The 20,405-nt window shown below is 45.1% G+C and overlaps 1 protein-coding gene across 1 annotated transcript; it reads right to left on the reverse strand.

Annotated features, from left to right (window-relative positions):
- Positions 1–3,708: 3,708 nt before the first annotated feature.
- hoxb9a (homeobox B9a) lies at positions 3,709–14,989 on the reverse strand. The gene is made up of 2 exons (XM_030057804.1): positions 14,368–14,989; positions 3,709–3,944 (listed from the first exon to the last, which is right to left on the reverse strand). Exons 1-2 carry the CDS (start codon positions 14,987–14,989, stop codon positions 3,709–3,711), a joined length of 858 nt encoding a protein of 285 aa, XP_029913664.1.
- Positions 14,990–20,405: the final 5,416 nt, after the last annotated feature.

Consider the following 20,405-nt stretch of genomic DNA (forward strand, 5'->3'; position numbering starts at 1 on the left):
AGCAAATTAGAAAGTCCCTCTAATTTATGTCCTTATTTATTTATTTATTTATCTTTTAATGTTCACGAACAAACAAAACACTTCAAAAACATCGTAGATACAAGGAGCTCATCATCGGACTGACATTATAACAGATCATTCATAGACAGTCGGCACAATAACATGTAAACACAAAACCAAAAAAACGTGACAGACATTAAAAAAAAAAAAAAAAAAAAAAAACTATATTACAGTAAGATGCCATGTCCCGTCAGCAAAAACATATTCAACATATTTAACTCATTCCGATAACAAATAGACGAGGTTACTCACTTTATATACAATAAATTAGAAATAATTCCTATCAAGAAACTGCTATTTTTTTTATTTTATTTTATTTATTTTTTGTCAGTAAGCGTTCCCCTCCGACAGATTTAACACACAAAGAGCTAAAGGACGAAATAACGTCTTCAAATGACGGCAGACTTGAGGCATGCGCAAACCATGTAAACATTTTTACTCGTAAATAGATTTGTATGCTGTTTTTATCCTCTGTGGGATAGAAAAGGAAAAAAATTATAGCGCTTCTATTCATTGTTTAAGACATGAATCGTATTTCAAATACTCTCCAAAAAGGCTGGTTGTAAGACCCGTTCATTTCAGCAGAGAGAAATAAAAAGACAGTCTATTATAATGTGTCTGAGACTGTGTGTGTGTACACGCATTATATATATTCTGTATATATATATATTTATATATATATAGCCTATAACCTATTTTGGATGCATTCTACTTTTGAAAATGTGTGCAGCCTGTTTTGTCTACACGTTGCAATGTCCAACACCATAGCTTACAACACACACGCACACACACACACACACACACACACACACACACACACACACACACCGTTGTAAAGCCAATGTGTTGTTTATGATCCGTCCATAAAACTGCCATTGGACACCATTTAAGAGCACCGACCCCTCAGAAGAAGAAGAAACACTAGAGTAGCAGGCCGGACGTCCAGTATGCCTTTTCATATTTTAATTTTAATTTTAATTTTAATTTTAATTTTAATTTTAATTTTAATTTTAATTTTAATTTTAATTTTAATTTTGCATGAACTGCAGCAAGGTGCATTGAATGTGACATAGAGTTGATGCTCCGTTTCTTTCTGCTGATATACAAGATCCTGATAAAGCGTCTATAGGGAAAGGAAAATTCCGGACAATATCTAATATTGGGAGCAAAATGATAATAATAATAGTAATAATAATAATAATAATAATAATAATCATAATCATAAGTGTAAAAAGTGTCCGTAAAGGTCTGTGCGCTTCAGAGAAATTCGGTCTTTTTTTGGGCTCCTGAACAGTCCCGGGACACCGTTCTGCTGCGCGCCGTTTGCGTCCTGAAAGAAAGAGAGAAGCGCCTTGCATATGAGAACACACAATAAAAAAATAGAGCTTCTTCTCTCCCAAAAAATGCAACGCAAGCCCGCATCCAAACTGCAGCTGAGGGGTTAGAAGAGCGCGGCTTTGTGTTGATTTACTGCAGATTTACAGCCATGATCTCTGCTCGCTGCTGCACGGCAGAGATCTGCTCTCAGCTGCACATTTCTGTCTTTCATCTTTGCGCTGCGTGGAGCGGAGCAGCCGGAAATGCATGCATGCGTCTCTGCGCCCTGATATCCAAAACATTTGGTTCGCCTGACAATATTGTAAACTAAATTTTTTTTTTTTTTTGTTTGTTTGTTTGTTTGTTTTTTGTTTTGTTTTTTCTGGTCAAAATAACAAGTGTTTTCATAGCATTCGGTCACATTTCTCTTGTTTCCTTGCTCGTTTGGGGCTGTACAAAAATTGGAATCTTTATTTGACTGATGTATCCGCCAGTGGTCAGTTTCCCCTGATTTCATCAGCTTGGAAGTAAGATCCTGTCTGTCTTTTGTTTGTTTGTTTGTTTGTTTTATTATTATTATCAAAACTGAGGTATCCACATATTATCTTTGAGACTTACTGAGCTTGCGTGGTGTGGCTAACTACTATCTACTACGTGTGTGTGTGTGTGTGTGTGTGTGTGTGTGTGTTACATTTATATAACCTAAACAACACAAGGTTCTATCAGACTTTTTAAAAATTAGCATTATTATTATGAAAAGTCAGATTTTTCCAGGCATGGTCTTTGAGAGTTATTGTATGTTTGCCTAGTGGTGCTAATTTTAAAAATTGAAATTGGAATAAGAAAAACAACAACAACAAAAAAAAAAAGCTACCTGTCAATTGGCCACTGGCTAATATTTGACGCTGAGTGAATCTAGGAATTATAAAAACGCTGACCTTTTTATGAAAACGGAGTTTGTCACCTAAATCTTTTCCATCCGCGTCTGTCAAAGTCTGCGAGCTGATATTTTATTTTTGAAAAGAGTAATTTTCACGTCTGTAAATTCTTAAATTGCAAAGTCCAGGAAGCTGCAGTGTGTCAGGCAGAGCTCTCTGTTTCTTTAGATTTGATGCGTGTTTGTGAGCCTGGCTGCAGATGAGCGCATGAGACGCACTAGCCATCTGGATGCGCTGCACCGCATCGACGGTCATCACATTCCCACTTTGCTGAGTCGGATCATTCCCCCGGTATCTGCTCATTACCGAGGCCGACACGCCGGGAAACAAACGGCGGCTTCCTGCTTGTATCAACACCGGCCAGCGCGCTCTTTCCAATCAAAGACTGCCAGGAATGGAAGAGGGAAAAAAAATAACGAGGAAGAAGAAGAATGAAGCCCCCTCCCGCCCCATCCCCACGTCCCGTTTCTCGTGTTTATTAATGGCCGCGTGAAACCCCGGTTTCAGCACCTCCGCGCGCCTCTGTGACGGAGCGCCGGTGTCAGCGGCGGAGCAATAAATAACTAATAAAAAGAAAGAGGTGTAGTGCTGAAGAAAGAGAAGGAAAACCTGCTTGGATGCTACTGGAGCTCTCTCTCTCTCTCTCTCTCTCTCTCGCTCTCTCTCGCTCTCTCTCGCTCTCTCTCTCTCTCTCTCTCTCTCGCTCTCGCTCTAGTAGCATCATTTGGCAGATTGCTGTTTTCTTCATTCTCAAAATAATAGAAATAAAGAGAAGTCAGGGAGTTTAGAGGAAAAGAAGCTCTCCGTCCATCACCTCCCGTCCGGTCAGCCTTGTGATCCTTGTTTTCCGAAGCAAGACGGAAGCCTCTGTGGTTCAGTCTGTTGCTGAGGGAAATGTCCGTCGTCGCGTGGAAACGAGCACGGAAAGAACTCGTGCACCTCACCCCAAACCTCCGGCCTCCATTTTATTAGACAATGACATAGCCTATTGAAGATCACATGGATCGTTTCTGTCCGTTCGTTTCTGTCCGGAATGTGATTTTTTTTTTTTTTTTTTTTCTAATTGAGTTCTCTCCGTTAAGACTTGAGTGTCCTCGTAACACGACGGCGTCCTCTGGCCGCCTATCAATAAACCTATTGATCATCTGTATGATGTGACTGGGAGAAAAGTTCACGAGATACTTCCTGGAGCTCCATATACATTTGAGAAGAATGTGTTAATATGATGTGTGTGTGTGTGTTTATTCTCATCTTTTTTTTTTTTTTTTTTTTTTAGTTCTGGGCACAAAAACTGCGTGAGTGTGTATGTGAGGGAGAGTATAAATGTGTGTGTGTGTGTGTGTGTGTGTGTGTGTGTGTGTGTGTGTGTGTGTGCGCGCGCGCGCGAAGCCCGCTAGTCCTTGGGTTGATCCTTGCTCTGTTTCTTCATCTTCATCCTTCGGTTCTGGAACCAGATCTTCACCTGCCGCTCCGTCAGGTTCAGCGCGCGCGCCACCTCGTGCCGCCGGTCCCGCGTGAGGTACATGTTGAAGAGGAACTCCTTCTCCAGCTCGAGCGTCTGGTACTTGGTGTACGGACAGCGCTTCTTCCTCGAGGAGCGCGCGTGCAGCCAGTTGGCGGAGGGGTCATCTAGAGGAGCGAAAAAAAGAGAGAGAGAAAGAAAGAAAGAAAGTCAGTTGATTTGGTAGACTGGAGCTTTTTCTCTCTCACACATGTTTCAGAGCACAAAGCTGATAGAGCGGGCCAAACTGACGCCAAATGACCATCCAAACAGGGCTGCAGGCAGCGGAAGCCGAACACGTTTCTGTGCGTGAAGTTGTAGAACCTTCATGCGTAAGGGCTCTAATCTGACATATTTGACCATGTAACTGATAATGTGCTTAAAAGGCAGGTTTACTGCGTCCACGGGGAGCCAGGCCGTTGACACATGGCACGACCTGCTGTAACCTGCGGCTCAAGGCCGCGCGTAAAAGTCACCATAACGCAAGAGGAGACGGGCAGCGTCACTGAAATGACAAATATGAAAGAGATACTATGAATGAAAGCCTGTGGGTCTGCTGACAGAGGAGACGCAGCTCAGCTGTCAGTATTTAACGCGGCGGGATGATGGAGGGTGAAGATGCTGTTACAAAGAACTTTCCCTTGAATACTCAGCAGGATCAGCCGCGCGTACAAGTCCTAAGAATGCAGGTAAATATTAGAAAGGGGGAAAGATAATGAGAACAATAAAACTGAATAAAACGTGAGTATGATCTCCGAACCACCTTATCAATTTGTTTTATTTCATTTCATTTTTGGGGCAGCTTATGGTCAGCCCGGAAATAAAATCGAAGCTGGTTATGTCACTAAAAACCACAATGCACTAGTAACCAAAACTGATACAAAGCACCTGCTCTGATTGTTCAGATGAGTGTATTTTGGACATTTGGTCCCCGACTGTTGAATATAAACTGGTAAAAACTAAAACTATAATGCTGCTATTAATTTTGTCAGCAACCGATGAATGAAAACAGGCCGTTTAAAACTCAGACTTTATAATCAGACTGGGGGTAGATTTCTGTCAGCTCTCTGCTTCAAGGTGACCTCGAACGAGAGAGAAATACTGCCAGATGTGTGTGTCTGTGTGTGTGTGTGTGTGTGTGTGTGTGGCTGGGTGTGTGTTTGATGACATTTGGTAGAAGAAAAAATATCACAAAAAGTTTGGTGTGATGACAGCAAAGACACAAATCCAAAATAAGAGTATTATTGTGTGATCTTGGCATGAGAATCATGGGAACTGTAGTAGCCAGCAACTGAACATATTGTTGCTGAGATAGGAAATTAATAACCGGCGGGAAATTTGTGTCCCTGTTGGGAAATAGTTCTTGTGCTGGTCCCTCCTCTTGCATTTAAATTGACGTTTCAGTCAGCTGGGTAGTGCTGTCAGCATCGAGAAGAAGACCAGGAGACGGAATAAATCTCCATATAAATAAATCCCACATTCTAACATTAGGGCTTGGCTTCACTACACACAAAATAATCGCATTAAGTCTAAACTCAATAATATGGCAGCGTGCCATCAGACCTGCTCTCTCCAAGAAAAGAAACAACTTTCTCAGGAAATTATTACAAAAAAGACCGACTTCCCCTATCGAAGAACACGCAGTGTTACAGGGGTTTTACAAGGCCACATTATTGGCTCCTAAACATTTTTATGTAAGGCGCGAGGTCAGTTTCTGTTATTAAAAAAAAAAAACGTGGATCTTTGAGAGATCGGAGGGCTCTGGGTTCTGCTGCCACATCACAGCCGTGAGAAGCTCCAACACGCCACAGAGAGACAAAAAAAAAAAAAAAAAAAACGAAAGTAGGTGGAAACCGCGTCTCTCACTGTGGGAATGAGGCGTTGGAAATAGTAAATAACAACGTTCGACGTAAATATAGAAGCTCTTGAATTGAGCAGGGTGGGTTTTGTTGTCAGAGTGGAAATTATGATTTATCTCCACGATTTATTCCCTCTCCCCGTCTCTCTCTCTCTCTCTCTCTCTCTCTCTCTCTCTCTCTCTCTCTCCTCCTCCTCCTCCTCCTCCCTTTCTCTGTCTCCAATTCGCTCTCTGCCCCCCCTCGCCCCCTCTCTATGGCTTTCAGACCGATGCAATTAGCGGACTCTTCTTGTTTGGGAACGCATGGGTCTGGTTTAGTGCTAAAAAGCTCTTTGGCGTAGCCTCCACAGAGCGCCGAGGCGTCCCAGCGATGAGGCCGCTTTGCAACACACTGGGACTCACTTGGCGCTTTAAACCCCGCTGCATTTCAGCAGTGACACCAAACTGGAGACTGCAAGTGTCTCTCAAACCCAAATGTGGCTCCTAACCCGGATTTATCGGCAGAGAAATGGCTTTATGCTGTGTCGGCTTTGCTATTTTCTTGTTAATAAAAACCCTCCCGAGGCACCTGAAGCCAGAGCTGAGCAGAGACACCGGAGTCTGGCTCATGTGCAATCAGAGGGCAGAATTTTAGAGTAAAAAAGCTTGAGTTTAAATCACTTTGAGTAACTCTGAAGCCAAAGAGCTTCTTAACCACAAGAAATCAGATTTATCCCTGCTTGGACAGCCAGAGGGGGAGATCAGGTCTGCAAGACAAGGAGTTAAAAATGAGATTTTGTGTTCCTGTGCAAAGTGCAGCAGCCTCGCTGCTTTGGCTGCAGACCGAGCAGGGATGATCTTATCACTCACAAGTCACAGGAAAAGCCAGACCTGCAGCCTTTACCGCCAAGGAGGGAGACTTAGGCTCTGACTGAGTGTGTGAGTGTGTGTGCGCCTGTGTCCCTCAGGACCCGGTATATTTCTTGACTGTTGTTGCCAGTTTTGGGTGGAGGCTTCGTCTGTCTTCAATTTCAACTTGCAATATTTTACAACCCTGACAATCATACTCGCCATGCAGCCAAGGCGATTCACAGAGCTGCACGCCACTTCCAGAACACTCTTCCACTTTTTCCCCTCCACGTTATTTACAAAGAGCTGCTTGTGTGTGTGGCACGGTGTTGGTTTATAAATTTAATCCAGGCCCCTCTCATTTATATTTGAATTAGCTGCTGGGATGTGGCAGAGCTCTAAGACACAGAATAGTGAAAGATCGAGGCCGTTCAAAGATCTGAGCCTCACATCACCTCAGTCTAATTCAGTCATGAGCTTGTCTTCTTCTAACTCTGCAAAAATAATCACGTAACAAGTGATTTCATCAGTTGTTCATCCTTAAAATCTTTTTTCTTCAATAAGGTAAAAATATCTGCCAGTGGGGTGAGAGAATCAAGTATAAATAGATTCAAACAAGGCAGAATAAGGCAGACCAGCGCCAGTAACAACAAGAAAACGTCACTTGATTCAAGAGAATTGTGGAAACAAGTTGATTAGCGTTGGAAACAAGTGGCATTATCTCATCCCATGGCAGATTTTTCACTTTGTCAGAAATAAACTAGATTTGAACACTGAGGAGCACCGAGTTACTTATTAATATGGAAATTATTGCTGCATAGGCCGGAATCAGACGGTGTATATCAAGCAGAAACAGCCACACATCATCTGCTTGAATGCCAGATTGTAAAACAAGAAGTCCCTCCGCAGGGCCCTGACCTCCACCAACACCGAGCACGTCTCTCACATGCAAATCTCTCCCTCCACAACAGCTTCTGCCTGCGTATCATTTGTTTCCTGGGTTTTATTTCAAGATAAAGCCGCATGTGAACACAACACCTTTTATAGGAACTGGTTTTTAAAGATATTGGGAGTTTCCCTCTGGCACATGAACACACAGTGATAATTATGATTAAGGAAAAAGAAAGCCATCCAAGGAAGATCATCGCCAAAAACCCAATCAGCTGATCCACGGGCTGAAAGCAACCTGTCCACAAGATTCCATCCAAATGCTTTGATTTGAACTTTTAGAGATGGCATGCTGACAAACAGACACACGAGCCTCCAGCCTGGTTAGCAGAGGGTAAAGGTCCCTGTAGGGATTATTGGGGATTATTCGGGACCAAAACTGCATGTTGAAGGAGGAATTAAATTGTCAACTTTCCTTTACATGTTGTTGTATGAGAAGAAGGCAGCTACCAAAAAAATCTTACCCCATCATATACATGCTAACATTAACTGAGTCTACAGTTTAGAAAGAAAGAGACGTGCAGCCCTCTCAAGCCCTTTGCTTTGTCTGGGTTGAAGTGCAACATGACTTATCCTGTTGCTCAGAAGTCAACCATATTTTCCTCTCAGAGTTGCTAAAAAAATGTACATCTTGGTTATCAAAGCTGAGACAAAATTGTGCAGATCTCGCTGGGGCTCAGCAGCATCTTAAAGTGTAAAGTGATCTCTGCTTTAAAACACTGGAGCACCGTCGGCCTGTATGAGATATATGACCTGTACCGTATATCATACGATCTCATATAGAAGATATAAGTCCATCTGCATCAGCCCAGTTCTGAGTGTCTGTCACTTCACTACATTTCAGAGGAAAATCTTGTGCTTTTTCCTGCTCTACATTTATCTGACAGCTGTAGTTCCTAGTTCCTCTGCAGAAGAAGCATTTTTCCATGCAGAACATCAGATGTGCTGCATGTTAGACAGTAAACTAGCCAACAGGACATGGAGCAGTTCGAGGTACAACATTAAAATACCTCTCACAGGTTAATGCAGCAATAATTTAACTCTCTGAAAGGAACCGTTCTACTTTTCACACTGAACTACATTGTACTGAGAATACTGCTGGGCTTTTATGCTGAAGGAACATGAAGGAACGCAGGACAAATACTTTGACTTTAAATGAAGTAGGCCTACTTTTCCATTAATTTGGGGATTTTAGGGCTTTTCCTACCACTGTAGATGATTAATTCATAGATGCCAGAGTCCAGTTTTTGCAGCTGAGTGCGGACTAAAAAAAAAAACTACAGAATGCATGAATTGTGGATTAACTTCAGTGTAGGTCCAGGAGTCTGAGTGCTTTTGCAGGGCACCGTGTATCATCCGGTTTAAGGCATAAACCACGTTATTAAGATGCAGGGACTTGTGCCATACAGGCTCGTTTGGAGCAGCACCGTGGAGTCAACATGGCCGCCGTGCACTGACAGCACTACATCATCCAGCCCCCCTGCCAGGCCCAAGGCTGTGACAGAAAGGGAAAAAAAATAGCCCCTTCTCGTTATTCCCGCAGCCGGTTAGTTAGCGACCATCATCAGCAAATACGTCCTTAATACTTTCTGGAATCAATTTCCTCCAACTTCGCAGCATGTAGGAGATCGATTTCATCTCAGCGCAAAATAATGCCTGGTAAAGAGGTGGGGGCGGGGGGACGGGGGGCTTTTGTCACCCAGTAAAGTGGGTGCTTCGCATTCCCCGGGTGTATAATCACCTCCAGGACCATCCATTACCCCGGGAGCGGAGCCCCGGCCGCGGCTGTCACCCGGGATGACGAACCGGTGTGAGGCGAGAGAGAGGAACCCATAAGGAGGGGAGGGAGGGGGGGTCTGTGTCTTTCCTTTGACTCAGGGTGGGGTGAGAGAGTAAAGATGGAGGCAGATGAAGGAGGTAGAGAACGTAGGAACGTAGCCTTAAAGGGGGTGGTGGTGTGAGTGTGTCCCACTGAAGCCCTGACATTCTGCGCACGGGCTTCATGCGTGCGGCTCGACTGGCACGAGAGAAACCCAACCGGCGCTTCAGACGTCACTGCGCGTCACTTTGCACAGGAGAGAGAGAGAGAGAGAGAGAGAGAGAGAGAGAGAGAGAGAGAGAGAGAGAGAGAGATGGACAACCTCCGGGACAAAAAGATTGATATTCCCGTAAAACCGTCCTGCTATACGGCCCGCAGCACGACGCGTTGAAATGTAGACCTACGTGGTGTGTGTATGTGTGTGTGTCCACCATGACGAATACCGCTTGCATGGACACACCAACCGAAACTGTTACACACCAATATCACCAACACACCCCCGCCCCTCCCCTTTCCTTTTCCCCTCTCTCTCCTCGCAATTTCACCCTAATAGTCCCAGAAATTGAACTCTCATATATCCCAAAGGCGCGTTATTACATTTCCCGACGTCGTATTTTATACCCTCCCCACCCCCCAGCCCACCACACACACACACACACACACACACACACACACACACACACACACACACACACACACACACACACACACACACACACAGACATACAGAAATGGACACACAAGCCCTACACCCAACACACCAATTAATGTTCCTGCTCGCCCTGCGTTATAACTTAATAAAGTCCGGCGGTAATAAGTTTCCGTGCGACACAAAGGCTGAAGTGTAATTTCACAGTTTGTTCTGGAGCGCCGCCCGGGCCGCGAACACACAAAAGGGAACCTGTGGCTGTAAAGAGGCGCTGCTTTAAACTGGATGTGACGTTTTTGGAGGGCAGGGAGGCGACGCAATTTTAACCCCCCACCCCCCCACGCGCGCGCCCCTCCAACCCACACACACACACACACACACACACACACACACTGCAGCCGGCAGCTCCAGCTCTGCCATGTAAAGAGAAAAGAAAAAGGAGCAAAACGCTGACGCACTGAAACAGCTGAGGCACACATTTATTTATTGGGATCACCCCGGTTTTATTTTATGTATTTATTTTTTATTCTACCAGTTTGGACACCGGGGCTGGGGCCAGGCCGGGGCCGGGCCAGGCCAGGCCAGACCGGGCTACACTGTGTTTCTGACGGGGAGTCTAATAATTCAGACTGGAGGCTGCTGGGCTCCATCCAGTCCTTAACCGGGCCGTTTCTCTGATGGATGGCCGGCTCACATGCTGTAATAAGGCGGCTGTGTGCGCGTGCGTGTGCGTGCGTCTGTGTATGCATGTGTATGCGGGAGAGACAGACAGAGAGGAAAGTGTGGGAGAATAAATGCCAGTGTAGTAATAAAATGTGTGTGTGTGTGTGTGTGTGTGTGTGTGTGTGTGTGTGTGTGTGTGTGTGTGTGTGTGTGTGTGTGTGTGTGTGTGTGTGTGCACTGTATTTGTATTTCCTCGTCTGAAAAGGCCGCCCTGGGGGCGCAAGCCTGACGTGGACGCGCGCAACGCCATGCATGACACACACACACACACACACACACACACACGGAGGTGACTGCACGCATCTCTCTCTCTCTCTCTCTCTCTCTCTCTCTCTCTCTCACACACACACACACACACACACACACACACACACACACAGCGTCCTGTCTCGCGCTCAGACAGATGGATCTGCCTCCTACAACAGTCAGACTCCTCTGGCAGAAATCAGGCTTCAGATTTATTCGGCGGTATTAGAGCAGAGGAAACAGAGCCCGTTCATATTCACCAGCTTCGGTTAAAAAAACAACAATAATAATAATCATCATCATATTATACATGTATATATGTATTCATGTCTGTATCTTTCCAGAAATGCTCCCCTGTTACCTCTTCTCTCCTCTCCCACCCAAAATAATTCAAAAGCCCTGGAAACTAAACGGCGGCTCATTGGCCGCGCGGAGCCAAGCGCGTCACCACATGATGGATTCAATGTTTTTGTTATTTCAACTGATGATTAAAAAATCGAGAACAAGCAGTGAATGCCGTGTTGTTCTGGCCCTAATGTCTGGACGACTGGGATATTATATGGAGAGTAAATTATTGTTATGACTTCTACAGAGCGAGTGAGCGAATAAAGGAGCGATTCAGAGCACGGATCGCAGTTTCTAGTCAGCTTGAAGTGTTGTTCAGCAACGCAAATGCTAAAAAATTAAATGAATTAAAAGAAATACATCATATTTTCCATTTAGCGACACATGTAAGACCGTGCATCAGGGAGTCTGTCGGTCACCGCTGAAGCCTTATCGACAGTAAACAATGAAAAGACATTTGTTAGAAGAGACAGGCCCGTGTGCTCACTCTAGGATCATGTATTTAAATATTGTCTTTATCTTGCTGAATTGTGCTCATATTCGTGATCCTTGTATGTTAGTTCCCTGTGAAGCTTTTGAGGTTGAATAGAGCCTTTTTTTTTTTTTTTAAAGGTAGAGAGTGGTTAACAGTTTTGCCAGCTGGGGACGTGAAATCTTTGATGCTCAGTATATCTCAGACCTGACCTTATAACTCCAAGCTGACGACATGACATTTAAGAGTTGTATAAGAATATATATATGTAGGTGAACCTCTCTCTCTCTCTCTCTCTCTCTCTCTCTCTCTCTCTCTCCGTGTGTGTGTGTGTGTGTGTTTGTGTGTGTGCGCCTTGACAAAACGCTTGATTCACATACAGACGTGACGAGACGTTGTATTCTCTGTGAGCCCGAATTTATCTTGTTGAGCGCCGCGGCCATACAGCCTGAAACACCATCACATCCCAGCGGGGCTAAAGACAAAAAGGTAAAGCAAAACCTCAGATTTACACCCTCCTTTCAGAATCTAGCGGGAGCTGCGCGACGCGTTCAGTTGCCAGCGCGGAGTGTGGGTGTTTGCGGTGCCGCGCGAGGAGCCCGGTGCTGTAAACACACCGCGTTAGAGCAGGATATATACTGCGGGGTGAGTTATGAGGCCGTGGTCTATTGAGAACTAATCTAGCCTGCTTTGTGGCTCTGAGACGCCAGGTGGATGATGGACGGTCTGACTCATTTTATGATTTTGTAGTGGAGGACCGAGCCGCGCGCGTAAAGGCTGACACACATACACACATATACACACACATATACACATACACACATGAGGAATATTTTGAACTGGTGGGAAGGGTGATTGGGGAATGAGGGGAGAGTGAGGGGGGTGCAGGTCGGGTGAACTCTGACAGCAAATTATGACTAACAGTGATATGGAAACAATGCTCTGGTTTCTCTTTGCTTACTGGCATTAGCTTATCCGTGATATTTAAACGAGAATGTGACATTACACCCCCTCAAACACACACACACACACACACACACACACACACACACACACACACACACACACACACACACACACACACCCCACTCACACACAAAAACATACACATATACACATCCACATACACCATCCTCAGCACGACACACACGCTCACATACACACACAACGTCTCTAAATGATGGAGGACAACTGCAGAATTTAAGGTCAAAGTGACAAACGGTAACGAGACTCCGTACCTGCTAGAGTAAATAATATATAGCAACAACAATAACAATAATAATAATAACAATAATAATAACAACAATAATAATAATAATAATGATAATAATAATAATAATAATAATAGAGCAAACGCTTCCCGTGGGTCTGATCCTGCTCTACACGGTAATTATACAGGCTAATTAGTTATTTAACACATAAACAGGATAGTTCAGCCTGTCCATTAAACCGCCCAGAACATATGAAACTCCTCTCTGCCGTCCTCCAACGAGCTCCTTCACACACTCGAGGTGAACATCAGCTGCTGACAACGTCAATAACAACTCAGTGGACATGAGGAGCAGGACTGACTGACAGAATATAATATCACAGAATATTCACGCCGTGTGCGGTGGGACTTTCACAGTTATGACTGGCCGCTCAGCCCTGCCTTGTTGCTGACTGACGTGAGGAGCTTTAAAATGCAATGGAGCGCATAGTAGCTGCCCTACGCGCGTGTGTGTGTGTGTGTGTGTGTGTGTGTGTGAGGGAGAGAGACCTACAGTGGGCCTCCAGTAAAAAACAAAAAAACCCTAAAGCACTAAACCAGTTGGTCCCTCTCAGACAGAGAGAGAGGTGCAAATGGTCTAACACCCACAGGGAGACACACCGTACAGATATATAGATATAGATATATAATGTGCTACTACACCAGGGTTGGGTTATTTTAAACGCCATTACAGTTACTAGTTGTCTTATCAAAACCGTACTGGGTCAGATAATCCCAGGTCTTCACTGCCTGAGCTATGACGCTTAGAGGAGGGGGGAGAAAATGGGAAAACTGACAAAGTTCAGCAGGATTTATTTCGGGTTTGCACGCAAACAACAAATTTTCCCCCCTGACGTGGAGCAGCTGCCACTTATTTAAACTGTCCTCTGACTCTTTCGCTTTCACATCACCAAAGTATTTCCACAAGGTATCCCCTGATTTCTCACAGGCATGTCCAGTCAAAACACATCACAATTTTGTCTTTCTTTTCTTTCTTTCTTTCTTTCTTTTTTTAAGGTTTACGGCTACCTTGTGAATGCAGGGAGAAATAGTTACACAAACTCACCAATGCACTCTTATCACTTGTCTTATACAGTGAAGGTCTAGCTGGTTAGAATAAGTGGAAATTTGTAGTTTTTAGGCAATAGAATAAGGTTCCAGTTTTGTATGTAGAACATGTAACGCAGATGCAGGTACCCGTTACTCGGCGTGCTGATAACACACAGATAGTAAAATTGAAAAGCTGATGTAACGGTAGTAAACTTGGTCAGGGGGTGGGGAGGCAGTTTGGGTCTCCGGCTCTTTGTTCTTGTTTTATGGCGGCATTAAAAGCCTTTACAAGCTCTCTCTACCCTGTCCCTCTCTCTCCTTTCTCTCCCTCCGCCGCGCGCTACTTCCTGCTTTAATAACTTACTTTGATCCGGTCCGTCTTTGTCCTCGCTCCCGTCGCAAATGTCCTTATTTTCGTCGAACCCGGTGCCCGGGATGGCGGCCGGATGGTGGCTCAGCTCGCGAGCCGTTGCCGCCGAAGACGACTCGAGGATGTACGTGGTGGTCTCGTGCTGGTGCTGTCCGCCTATCTTGGGCGGGATCTCTCCGCCGAGGTGGCCGAGCAGCGGCTCCAGCTTGACCTGCCCCGCCTGGCCCTGCCCCGGGACCGACTCGGAGCCGCGCGGTGCGCAGTCCAGCCAGGAGCGGAGGTACCGAGTGTCCGCGGAAGGCACGTGCTGGGCCGGGATGTAGGGGTGGTAGACGGTCGGGAGGCCGTTGGCGGCGTGGTGCGGGCTGAACGGGCTCCAGGACGACGAGAAGACCGGGGGCTTCGGCTGGAAGCTGCAGGACGGGTACGAGTCGGGATGGGGATGCTCCGCATGAGCGGCGCCTCCCGGCTGCCGCCCGCCTCCGGCCACGGCCGCCGCCGAGCTCGAGCCGGAATACTGGACGCTGGGAAAGCGAGCCGGGGTCGAGAGTTCATCGCTATCGTGACTTATGATGGAGTCCACGTAATAGTTACTTAAAGTTCCAGAAATGGACATTCTCGGACATTATCCGCGAAACGTCGCCGCGTTCACTGAATGGAAAACACGGAGCGGGACATTCTGAGATTTCTCTCTCTCTCTCTCTCTCTCTCTCTCTCTCTCTCTCTCTCTCTCTCTCTCTCTCTCTCTCTCTCTCTCTCTCTCTCTCTCCCTCTCTCGTACTCGCTCTATGCTTCGCTTTCTTTCACCAACTCTGTCTCTCTCTTTTCCTTCGTTCGTATGCTCGCTCACCCTCTCTCTCTCTCTCTCTCTCTCTCTCTCTCGAGTCCCCCCCCCCTCAGTCCAACTCACTATAGCGAAACAAAGTATAGCACAGCGCGCGGGGCTGTCGGGTCTGTGCGCGAGGAGCAAACTGATTGGCCGGACTTCTTCTTCGAGCCTGATAAAGCGTCAATGGAGCGTAAATCAATCCTGGGCCTCTCTCTCTCTCTCTCTCTCTCTCTCTCTCTCTCTCTCTCTCTCTCACTCTCTCTCTCTCCTAAATAAATTGTCTTGTTTATGCAATATGCAAAATGAACTGTTCGTCCATATATCTCGCGGCTGTATCTATGGGCGCTGTCACCCAGAAATATATAAACAGCTAAATTACTCGTCCTCTGCGCAATATGCATGAGCTGCAGATTGGAGACAATGGGCGACAAATAAGTGGCACCATTATTTTTTTATTTATTTATTTATTTTAAATTTATTTTCACCTAATCAAAATGAATGCGCGTGCGTTTCGGTTTGTGTCACGCGAGACACATTACCCGCCAGCATCTTCATTCTTGTGTTGAATTGCGCCCAGGCCTCTCACTTCAATCAGTCTCAGCATTAGAGGTCCATCTGCATTTAAAACTCCATTAACGTTAGCGGCTGTGTAAGCGGAGGCATTTCACCATCCAAACCCACGTTTAAAACAAAGATATGTGGCAAAAACAGCACCTGGGTGGATTGAGTTATTTATCCTGTTTGTGTGTGTGTGTGTGTGTCTGTGTGTCTGTGTGTGCGTGCGTGCGTGCATGAAGCGCTCTCCGTGCAGCAGCGCAGGCCTTCTGGAGAGCCGCCTAACACTTTTTATTGGCAGATTAACAGTCATTTTTGTTAACGAGCGCCATTAAAACGGGCCCTGCGTGGCTATGCCCTCTTGTCTTTACGGCACAAACTACTTGAACTACTTTTTGGGCCCGTTTAATACCATAATAAAATACTACATCAGGGCCGCTTTGATTTTATTGGGCTGATATATGGCCTGTGGCGGTGCGGACCGTAAACGCGGCTGAGGCTGTTGCAGTCTTCCTCCTGGTCGGGAAAAAAGAAAGCGCTCCTCACACCGCGGTCACACTCCAAAAGTAAACAAAGCTCGGACGGGAGCTCGGTGGAGGCACCGGGGACGGAGCCTGGACGCCGGTTTTGGACATTAAAACGGCCGCTTGAGCTCTTCTGGTCGCGTTGCGCCTCTAGCTGTAAGTAGCCCGTGTTTTTGTGCGCCTCAGGCTTCTAGTCAGCGATGTTTGCGGGTTGAAATCCGCCTGGAGAGGAGATGCGAGGCCCGGCAGCAGGTTGGGAGTCCAGACATTTGACTTCCCCTTGGCCTTCATCAAAGCCACCAGGATTACAGCGCTTTATAATTCTGTGTAATTATCACAAGCACGGAGGCTTGGACTGTTTTGGCGATGGCGAGCTGCTATAGCCTGAGCTATAAATCTGAGTTTATGCAGCTAACGCCGTTATTTACGAGGATTAAATATGAACAGCGTATTGCTTATGGGGCTAACGCCGTTATTTACGGGGATTAAGACGCCGTGCAGCTTTCAGATCTGCCGGGAAGGAATGATGAGTTGGGCTGACGGGCTGAGCCGCTGCTCCGTGTTCAGGAGCAGCAACATAAACTCAGACAGACTCCGGCGGTGGAGCTTTTGGCCTTTAAGCCTCATCTCACCACACTGCGCTTCTCTTTCTGCAGTTTAAGGCCTGATCTCCAGCTCATCTGGAGAGCCTGCTTATTCTGGATAAACTCAACACTGGATAAAGTGTTTGTGGCTCTAACACAATGCAATGAAATGTAAAAATATCAGTGTTTCACAGCAGGGATGTTTTTTACTAATGATTAAAAAAAGTTTGGGGGATTTTATTAAAAATGTTTAGAGTCTTCTGAGAAGTAATAATAGCAGTTTTGTTTTGTGTGAGTTTTTGGATCGGTGCGTAAATCTCGGTGCAGCAGCACATCGTGTCACCATGACTGGGGAAGTTGTTTGCATCAATCTTGCGCTCACATTGTGAAGTGTTTAATTCGACAGCAACCACACAAGTGGTACTTCAAAACTGCACTTTGTCACAAATGTAAAAAAAGAAAAAAGAAAATGTCTGGAGAGGCAGAGTTTTGGTTAACCTGCGTTACGCGCCGTGCACAAACGTTAAATCTGCATTTTTAAATGTCCCTGATGCTGTTTTGCTCCTGCATGTTTAGACTTGTTTTGCATAGCCGCAGATGCTCGGGATAGTTTCTGTCCTCAAACCGCAGCCTGGGAGTTTTGCAGTGGTAATTTTAATTTGGGAGCCTCCGCCCTGCAGCCGGGGCGCTTTAATTGGAGACACTGGCGCTGGAAAGCCTTGAAGACATTATCTGCTAACCGCGATGAACAACACCTTCATTTTTTACATGCAGCGTGTTGCTTCACTCCTCCGACAGGGAGAAATTGGACAGATTACACCCTCCACCCCACCCCCCACCCCACCCCACATACTCATCCTTCTCTTTGATTGTGCGCCAGTTAATAAGAATTAGGTTGATTTCACTCGCACTGGTGTTATTCCACTGTGTGCACCTGTATGTTGTCAGCATCGTGTGTGTGTGTGTGTGTGTGTGTGTGTGTGTGTGTGTGTTGTTGTTGTGTGTGTGTTTGTTCTGTGCTGCTCCATCCTGGCCGCAGTTCTACCAAACTGTTGGCCAATCACGTCTCAATGAGTATTTAGAGCGCATAATATAGCCAAGCTTGTTTGCATGTAATATTTTCCTATTGGCCAATAACATTCATTTCAGAGTTAACGGGCCACTACGAAATAAACAGAACTTGTGTACTACAGCGTTGGCCCCATAGTAACGAGTACTAATCTCAATAATCTGGGTTAGTCTGAGGCTGCGGGCCGGTAGGATTTTGTTCTGCTGTCAGGAGGAAAGTGAACCAAAGCATGTGGAGAATAAATCTGACAGCGGCTCTTATACATGACAGCTGATATGAAACTGAAAACTAGTTTGAAGTGAGGATTATATGAGGCTTGACGCTTTACCACAGCAGCCACGTTCTTAAACAAAGTTAATACCCACGTTTTAAAATCTAATGCTCCTTTTGTTTGTTCTGGTCCCTCTGTCTCAGCGTGAGACAGAGAATAAGAATTTGAAATGAAATCTTCCAGCAAAACTGCCTGAGAGGGGATGGAGGAGGGGAAGTGTGTGTGTGTGGGGGGGCCTGCTTTATTAAATCAAAAGTCTTAAGACGTGACACATCCAAGGATAAGACTGGGAACTCGTTTTGGAGCAACTATTTATTTATTTATTTATTCATGTATTTTTCAATCACAGAGGTTACGGTCATCTTTATTAATATTGAATGTTGATCCCAGAATTTCCGGTGTTTTTTTTTTTTTTTTCCTTGTTTTTTCAGCAGTTCCGTTTTTGAATGAAACTCCAGCACCAGCTGAACTGAACATGTCAGGCATTGTAATTTCATAAACGAGTATGTAAATTTATATGAGCTCTAATTTCAGTGTGTATATATTTTTATAATTTCAGTGTGCGTGTGTGTGTAAAAAAAAAAAAAAAAAAAAAAAACTAGATGTGTGTGTGGATAGATAGATAGATAGATAGATAACACTTGTTCTTTCCTAAAATGAAGTATTGTCTAGTAAAAATCCAGTAAAGGAAACGCTATTTCCCCAGAATACTGCGGCCAATTTACGAAATAAAACTTGTTTGTTTCTTGGTTTTGGTTAAAATACCAAGAGCGATTACAACATTAAATTGTACGGGCAGGGGTAAAATTGGCAAATGGCAAATTTTGTTGAATATTAGAAAATTTAGAAGGAGACTTGAAAACATTTTCATCAGGCAAAAAAGTTTCTTCTCGAACGAGACCATTTATTTTCCACTGGTGGGAAAATAAATGGTCAAAAATTTGGTTTTTGTCGTAAAGAGATGAATCGAACCCGCAGAGAGTGGGCCAGGCATTGAACGTTTTCCAATATAAATTTAACACATAACACGTGTTGCTACTTTTAAGATATGATCACAAACATACATCTCAAACAAAACAACAAAACAGGGGATACAAAAATATAGTAAGTAAACTTTTACAATAGATATTTAAAAAATAAGCCGGTGTCCAGGATTTTTAACGAGCACTTGGTGTCTGTCTGTCTGTCTGTCTGTCTGTCTGTCTGTCTGTATAGACAGATAAATCGATACATATATAGATATATTGATATTCCTCAGTTACATAAAGCCTGGCCTGAAACTCATAAATATATATTTAAATCACAGGCTAAGTAGGCCTGCAGCTGTAGGCGTGTGTGTGTGTGTGTGTGTGTGTGTGTGTTTGTGTTGAACACAGCAGGACATTGTATCAGTCAGACATTCTGGCCTGCTCCGTATCATGTGCGCTGGTACAGTGTGTGTGTGTGTGTGTGTGTGTGTGTGGAACACAGCAGAACTCGGCTCGTTTTGTGTGATGTATATGTTAATAAAACACGCAGCCGGGCCTCATACATCACACGGCTCTCCCACCTCAGGCCTGGCGGCAGATGGTCAGGTTGTCTGTGAGGAGAACAAATCCACCTGAGCGGAAGTGTGACGTCCAATTAACTCATTACCTCCCGGCACACGTGACGACATCCAAGGGCGACTGGAAGCGTCATGCAACTAATTAGAGAAACTACATTTGTACATTTGGCAGGACGGTTAATTTCTCCCCCCCCCCTCTCTCTCCCTCCATCCCAAATATATGTCCCGTCTGAAATATCGCTCCGCCTGTGCATCACACACTCAAGCTGCCGAGTGTATTTACGGGCCTGCAGCGCAGAAGCTGCGTTATAAACTTAATACGCGCCTTTTAAAACAAAAGGTCTCGTGTTTCTGCTGCTCCTCCTGCGCCCAGGGGGAGAAACTCCGATATGATTTCCTCTCACAAAACTCCTGGAAGGCCGATAAAACCCACCTGCTTCCATAAAAAAGTCCAAAACAGTAGATATGAAGGTATGACTCTGTCTTTGTAGCCTGTCAGGCTTTATTTCCCCTCACACTATACAGGCCTTTATGGAGACAAGAGCAGGACTGAGGAGGGACACACACACACACACACACACACACACACACACTGGACCGGTCGATTTATTTAGGTTAAATTAAAAAAAAAAAAAAAAAAAATCTGCTTCTCCC

The sequence above is a fragment of the Myripristis murdjan genome, chromosome 8 (assembly GCF_902150065.1).
Source record: "Myripristis murdjan chromosome 8, fMyrMur1.1, whole genome shotgun sequence".
Lineage (NCBI taxonomy): Eukaryota > Metazoa > Chordata > Actinopteri > Holocentriformes > Holocentridae > Myripristis > Myripristis murdjan.

What these genes read in the sequence shown, in the direction of transcription:
- hoxb9a (XM_030057804.1), bottom strand. Translation starts at nt 14,989, where the DNA reads ATGTCCATTTCTGGAACTTTAAGTAACTATTACGTGGACTCCATCATA. An exon ending in CAAAGACGGACCGGATCAAA is followed by an intron (nt 3,945 to 14,367) that starts GTAAGTTATTAA and finishes TCGCTCCTCTAG; the next exon opens with ATGACCCCTCCGCCAACTGG.